This window comes from Oratosquilla oratoria, chromosome 30 (genome assembly GCF_046742065.1).
Source record: "Oratosquilla oratoria isolate Oo_2021 chromosome 30, ASM4674206v1, whole genome shotgun sequence".
Classification (NCBI taxonomy): Eukaryota; Metazoa; Arthropoda; class Malacostraca; order Stomatopoda; family Squillidae; genus Oratosquilla; species Oratosquilla oratoria.
The window spans coordinates 44,977,597-44,985,466 of NC_134806.1; the positions used below are offsets into that span (position 1 = coordinate 44,977,597).

The 7,870-nt window shown below is 38.4% G+C and overlaps 1 protein-coding gene across 2 annotated transcripts in view; it reads right to left on the bottom strand.

The window, feature by feature from the left end:
* Positions 1-3,280: 3,280 nt before the first annotated feature.
* LOC143041135 (uncharacterized) overlaps positions 3,281-7,870 on the bottom strand; it is a 55,644-nt gene continuing 51,054 nt past the window's right edge. For both annotated transcript variants that reach the window (XM_076212893.1, XM_076212894.1), the window contains one exon: positions 3,281-5,687. In XM_076212893.1, the coding sequence (XP_076069008.1) occupies positions 5,497-5,687 (191 nt within the window). In that variant the 3' untranslated portion in view covers positions 3,281-5,496. The remainder of the gene's footprint in view (positions 5,688-7,870) is intronic.

The window sequence follows — 7,870 nt, forward strand, 5'->3', positions numbered from 1 at the left end:
GTGTACGTGTGTGTACACATGTGCGTCTTGTTTACTTTCCATCTGCTGATCTCTCTCTCTCTCTCTCTCTCTCTCTCTCTCTCTCTCTCTCTCTCTCTCTCTCTCTCTCTCTCTCTCTCTCTCTCTCTCTCTCTCTCTCTCTCTGTCTGTCTGTCTGTATCTACGGCCGAAGCAAATGAATATTTCAAGACTAATCACGCACACACACATACACGCGCAAACACACACACGCACACACACACACACGCACGCACGCACGCACGCACGCGCACACACACACACACACACACACACACACACACACACACACACACACACACACACGCAAACACACCAGGTGCTAGTATTATCTTGCTGCATTCTTTCCCCCTCCCCCTCCTCCTCCTCCTCCTCCTCCTCCTCCTCCTCCTCCTCCCCTCCTCCTCCTCATCTTCCTCCTCCTCCCCCTTTTCCTCCCACTCCTCCCCCCTCCCTGTCCTCTTCTTCCCCCTCCTCATCCCACCTCCTCCCCTTTCTCCCCCTCCTATTCCTCCCTCCTTCTCTTCCTCCCCCTCCTCCTCCCCTCTTCCTCCCACTCCTCTCCCCTCCTTGTCCTCCTCTTACCCCTCATCCTCCTTCACCCTTCTCCTCCTCCTCCCCTCTCCTTCTCCTCCTCCTCCTCCTCCCCTCTCCTCCTCTTCTTATCCGTCTCCAGCGTACAAAGGTATCACAGATTGTTCTCTGTTATTGGGAACTTCTGAAAATCTGGAATCTCTCCAATATTCGAAAATCTCTCTAATATTCGGAAATCTATGATATTCTGAAATCTCCAATATTCGGAAATCTCTAATATTCTGAAATATCTCAAATTTTAGGAAGTTTCTCTAATATTCTGAAATCTCTCAAATATTCGGAACGAAATTAATCAGAAATCTCAAATATTCGGAAATCTCTCCAATATTCGGAAATCTCTCTAATATTCAGAAAGCCTCCAATTTTCGAAACTCAAATATTCGGAAACTATTTTGGACCACAATTTGCTCAAAATCTAGATAATTGTTTAGATGAATATTCTAGAATATTGGGTAATCTCCAGTGTGTAATATTTTCCAAGTATTATGAAATTAAATTGAAATTTTTCACTTTTTTGTTTTGTTTAATTTATATAAATTGGTTTGTGATGGTGAAAATAACGGTGCAAGATTGTGTAAGGTACAGTGTACCCCACTGGTTGGTGATAATAATTGATTCTAAAAAAAATGAAATAATTACGTTAGCGTGCTACCTTAACTACACAAACACGGTTATGTCTGTAGTTAAGTTTTGTCTGTGAAAAAGGTTAACCTAGCTCTGTTAACTCTTACTCAGTTACGGACTTTTCATATGTTAACCTAGTTGGTTTGCCTATTTAACCGAGTTAGTGTGATCATAAGGACGTTATCACCTTCAACTTGTACATAATTCTCACCCTTAATAGTGCCCATTAATTACACTTATCTAAGCTAATCAGGTTAAAGATTATTTCTTAGATCATAGATTTTGGAATTCTTAGGTTTCTATGTCCTTATATTGATTTAGATGTTATAGATGTATTCTAGTTTGCTTTAGATTTCATGTATATTCTAGGAAATTCTTGAATATACTAGGAAATTCTTGGAAAAGGTTGGTCAAAATTACTGGTTTGTAGTTTTCTAGATAGTTGATATTTTGTCTTACATGCACTAGAACTGAGGAAATGTATATCAATAAATTATATTTATATATATATATATATATATATATATATATATATATATATATATATATTATAACAGCTATATAATATGGTACTTGATTCGTTGGTTGGTTGGCCTAGTAATTTCAACGGTTTAACGGTCATCTGCATTTTCAAATTTTCAAAATTTCAAATTGATAGTTGCTTTGGACGCAAGAGTTGGCTGGTGGTTTTGATTTCAAGGAATTTTTACGATAATCTTTTTTTTTCCAAGCCTTTGATGATTAAAAGAAAATAATGAGAAAAATATTGTTTGTTTTCAACTGTTAAACTTTTTTTCTTCAAAAATTAATAATTCAGGAAAATAATAATAATGAGAATAGTAATAATAATGATAATAATTGTAATAAGAATAAGAATTATGGTAGTAAAAATAATAATAATAATGATAATAATAATAATAATAATTAATTAATAATAATGAAAATATAATAAAATAATAATAGTATTAATGATAGTAATAATAATGCATCTGATTGGTCAGATTGATCTAATCAACTCACCTTTTTCAAAATTTTAAATGTAGAAAAAATATTGGTTTTCAACGGTTTTAACGAATTTAACGATTTTCTACATTTTCAAGTTTTCAAATATTGGCTGATTCAAAAACTCAAATCGAGTAAATCTGATTAGTTAGGTTGGATTATGGACGGTTAACAACGGAAGCTGCATAGTTAGTTTAGCTGTGAATAGTGTTTAGTGGATTAGCTAGTTATTTCCTAGTACATGTACGAGCTGGACGGATGATAAGGTTAGGTTGTTTGCTTGTTTGTCTCCAAGCTAAGGCCTGTTGGGTTGGTTAGCAAGTTTGTTTGTCTCATAGCTAACAGGTAGGTAGGTAGGTTAGTTTATGTAACTAAGTGGTGGATTTGTTCGTGTTTGTCAGTCATGTGGTTGGGAACAGCTAGGTTGGTTGGTTAGTTTGTCACATAGCTGAGAGGCAGCTGGGCTGGTTAGTTTGTTTGTTAGTCTACGCTCTTTCTCGCTGACAGAAGCTGATTGCCTTGACGCTGTCAGCTTAGCGCGGGATGTCTGCTACCCTAGGGGGGCACTCGTCGGTCGGAAATTGAGCAGCTGACGAATCGGTGTCCTTGTCTTCAGGGAATTTTTGACGCCAGGGAATTCTTGGAGTTAGGGAATTCTTGGCGCCAGGGAATTTTTGGCGCCATGGAATTCTTGGTGCCATGGAATTCTTGGCGCCAGGGAATCCTTGACGCCAGGGAATTTTGGCGTTCGGAAACTTGTCGCCAGGAAATTCTTGGCGCCATGGAATTTTTGGCGCCAAGGAATTTTTGGCGCCAGGGAATTCTTGGTGCCAGGGAATCCCGTCGACTTGGAATCTGAATAGCAGTGAACCTCCACTTCACTTCCCCTCCCTTCCCCTCCCTCCCTTCCCTCCCTTCCCTTCCCTCCCTTCCCTTCCCTCCCTTCCCTTCCTCCCCTCCCCTCCCTTCCCTTCCCTTCCCTTCCTCCCCTTCCTCCCCTCCCTTCCCTTCCTCCCCTCCCTTCTTCCCTCCCTTTCTCGTTTTTGACCCTGCGGTCAACCACACGTGCGAGTAAGGGACAGTAATGAACCCACAATTGTCGATTAACGTCCCCTCTCCCCGTTTTCTATGAATGTTTCGTTTTCTTCGTATGGCACAGTTTCGACACGGGTTTGTATGACACAGCCTAAGACACATTTATGGCACGGCTAAGACACGGGGGTGACCTAAAAATAAGCCACAATGGAACAAAGAAAATGGAAATTATTTTTTTCTGAAATGCTTGTTGTGAATATGAAGGTATATAGAATATAGATATGCGGCATCACAGTGGTAGAATACATATATGGAATCACTGTATTCCCATACAAAGAATAATCAATAATTATTAAAAAAAAAAATCAAAATGGCTTTTAGAACTCAACATAGTTATAAAAGAAAATGAAAAAGAAAATGGACTAAGATACAAAATAACATACATGGAATCATGTCATGCTAAACTGATTTCGAATCATAACAAGGTTAACTGTATAAGTTAACTTAACTCAAGTAAAAAAAAAGGTACTCATTGGCAATATAGTATTTTTGTTCTTAAACCTAATAATGGCACATTTACTTTTCAAAAAAAAAAAAAAAGACAGACTACTTTTGCGTTTCATGGTCCTTTTCAGGACCTCTCCGTACCGTAGAAGGGACGAACATGCTGAAACCTTATTTCTGTCTTTCATTCCCTCCTTCCTTTTCTCCTTCCTTCCCTCCTTCTTTTATTGTCTCTTCATTTATTCCTCCTCCTCCTCCTCCTCCTCTTTTCTTGGCCATTAATTTCTCTGTCTTCTCTTTTGTACTCTCTATCTCGTCTCCATACTCTTTTTCAGGTTCTAGTACTGTTTTAGTAATCTTAGTTCTTCTTCATTTTCTTCTTTCTCTAGAATATTGCCTTCCTAACTAGAGCGTGTTCCAGATCTAGAAAGGAAACTAGTTTCTATTTACTCACATTTTCTCTTTTTCTCTCTTTGACAATCTTGTGTTTCTCTTTTTACTCTCTCGCCTCTCTTTTGGGCTTGTGTCTCTCTAGTATTTTCTCTTTATTTCTAGTGTACCTCTTTACTCTTTTTTGATCTCTCTTTCTCTCTCTCTTTCTCTCTTTTATGATCATGGTAGGATTTGAGAAATCATTCTCCAAATATTGTCTCTCTTTACTCTTTTACTTCAAATATCTCTCTCTCCTCTTGTATGATTATCTCTTTTACCTCAAATATTTCATCTCTCTTCTCTCTCCTTTCTTCTCTTTTCTCTTGAATCATTATTATCTCTCTGGTGTTCGTGTGTGAACTCCCATTTTCTCTTTGCATGAGAGGAAGATGGACTTGTTCGATTCTTTGCTTATGTCATGGACAGCTTCGGCTTCGACTAGCCAAAAGTGAAAGGCAGAAGGCTTCTGGAACTGTGTGGCCTTCTCCTCCTCCTCCTCCTCCTCCTCCTCCTCTTCCTCCTCCTCCTTCTCCTCCTCGTCCTCATCCTTCTCCTCCCTCTTCCTCACCGGCGCGAGAAGAACAAAGATAAAGGGTTCCGTCTCCTCCTCCTCTTTCTCCTCCTCCTCCTCCTCCTCCTTCTCCTCCTTCTTCTTCTTTCTCTCTCCCTTTCAGTGATAGTGTAGGTAAGAATTGCTGCGTATAGGGACTGCCATGCACGCTCAAATCATGCACTAAAACTCATTCTTCTTCTTTTTTGCAAAATTTGTGTTGATTTTCTTATTTCAAAAAATAATAGAAAAATCATTAATCACCCCTGAAATAGTCAACGTTTGGTTTTCCCCTTGACGTGAGGGTAGCCATCTTCTTTGTCGCCAAATGCTTTGGCGCCATATGCTTTGCGTAAGCATTCCCCCTAATGTAGAACACAAGCTTAAAAACTATTTTCCCGTAAATGAAGAAAAAAACAACAAAGTCTCTAGACATTTGTGGCTTCACTCTTACCATGGGCCAGAGTTCGAGCCCTGAAGGCCAGATAGCATCAACAAAGGTCATGGATCCTCGATGTGGGTGATCACCATCAATAACAACAACTCCCGATCGCGCGTCGCACGCGAGTTGCAATCGCGTCGCAATCGCGTCGCGTTAGAGGCATAGGAAAGAACGCAGTCGCGTCGCAATCGCGTCGCACGCGAATCGCGTCGCACGAGGTGAAGGACAGAACTCGTGGATCCCAAGACTAAACAAGTATAACAACATCACCGACAGCGTGCTTGAGGTCGACCTCCTACTTGGGTGGCTTCGGGAGATGTCTCTTCATGTGGAGGGCGAGGTGGTCTGACCTGGCGAAGGATCTCTCGCAGACTTTGCATTTGAAAGGTTTGGCGCCAGTGTGCTTCCGGTAATGTCGGGTCAACTCGTCTGACCTCGCGAATCGCCACTGGCATTCGGGCCATTGACACCGGTACGGCTTCTCACCTGGAAAAAACAAAAAGGTGGTCAAAAACAAAATGGCGGTCAAAAACAAAATGGCGGTCAAAAACAAAATAGCGGTCAAAAATAAATTAAGATAAAAAAAACAAAAAAAAAACAGCCAAAGAACAAAATTGTGGTAAACGAACAAAATGACGGTAAAAAACAAAATGGCTGTCAAAAAACAAAATGGCGACAAAAAATAGGGGCCAAAAACAAAATGGTGGTCAGTTGCAAGAAGGAAAAAGAGGATATATTCATGTACATATAGACATATATATACACATACTGTATATGCATACATACACACGATCATACACATACGTGCATACACACATACATGCATAAAACACATACACATACACGCATATATATATATATATATATTATATATATATATATATATATATACAGACACACACACATACGTATATACATATAGTACATACAAGCATACATACAAAAATACAGACACACACATACACAAATACATAAATATATAAACACACACAGATACATGCACAAGTACATGAACTTACACATACCCAGCAATGCATATTAACACAATAAATTGTTCTCTTTGCAATTGATTGCGCTTTGTGTGTGCGTGCGTTTCAGTAACCAGTCTTGTCATAAACATCAATGAAGATACAAATCAACAACATTAACTCATTCTTTCTTCACCTCTCTCTCCCTCTCTCTCTTTCTCTCTCTCTTTCTCTCTCTCTCTCTCTCTCTCTCTCTCTCTCTCTCTCTCTCTCTCTCTCTCTCTCTCTCTCTCTCTCTCTCTCTCTCTCTTTTTTTTTTTTTTTTTTTTTGCTAGGGGGCTTTTCGTAACAAAGAAGACGATGATAAAAGAAAAAAAGAACAGTAGGAACAAAAAGCAGTCATCCTCTAAGGCCGTATTGCCAAGGCAAGAGTGGCGCAAAAGGGGTCTAACCACACAGCAAGGATGTGCGCAGAGCGCGCAAAAAGCGAGTCTGTCTGCGCAGACTGCAGACATAAAAAAAGATTTTTTGTATCTACAAAACCGTTTATCAATTGATCTATTTATTGGTGTGTTGATTTATCCAATTAGTTATCTATTTGTGTATCAACATTTGATCTATATATGTACATTTATATAAATTTATTCATTCGTTTATATATTTATCAATTTCATTTATTTGATTATTCTATTTTATCAAATCATTCATTTGTATATATATATAATATATATATATATATATATATGTATGTATATATAGATATATATATTTCGTTCTTTGAAATGTATTGATAGAAAACGTGTTCGGGAGAAATCGCAAAATGGAGTCATCTGCGCATGCGCGAACGAAGATGAACGAAGAGGAGGCAAGGAAGGAGACGAAAATAGATAAAAAAAAAAAGATAACTGCGTTGGTCAAATGTGGCTGTGGCTGACACTGACTGGCAGGTTACGGAACGTTGCAATGATCGATTGTAAATAAGCAAATAAAAATAATAATAATGATGATAATAATAATAATAATAGTAATAATAATAGTAACAATAACAATAATAATAATAATAATAATAATAATAATAATATAAACTACAATGATAATATAATAATAACAATAATAATAGTAATAATAATAATAATGATAATAATGATAATAAAGATTCAAGATAAAAATAAATAAGATAGAATAAATAAAAAGTAAAAGCAAAAGAATATGTAGAAAGTAAGACTTCACAGAAATTTTCTAAAGAGAGAGAGGGAGAGAGGGAGGGAGGGGGTGCATCCAGAAGAGAGAGGAGCTTTCAGTAGAGAGAGAAGCTTTCAGTAGAGAGAGAGAGAGAGAGAGAGAGCAAGAGGCATTCACAAGAGAGGAAGTGGAGAGAGAGAAAGAGAGAGAGACATTCAGAAAAGAAGAAGTGGAGAGAGAGAACGAGAGAGAGAGAGAGAGAGAAAGAGAGAGAGAAAAGCATCCAGAAGAGAGGAAACGAAGAGAGAAAAGTATTCAAAAGAGAAAGAGAAAGCCACCCAGAAGAGAGGAAACGAAGAAAGAAAAGCATTCAAAAGAGAGAGAGAGAGAGAGAGAGAGAGAGAGAGAGAGAGAGAGAGAGAGACAGGGATAGAGAGAGAGAGAGAAACTAGTGGCAGAAATTCCGAACCTGCCTCCTAAAAAAAAAAAGACAAAAAAAAGAGAAGAAAAAAGAGCGAC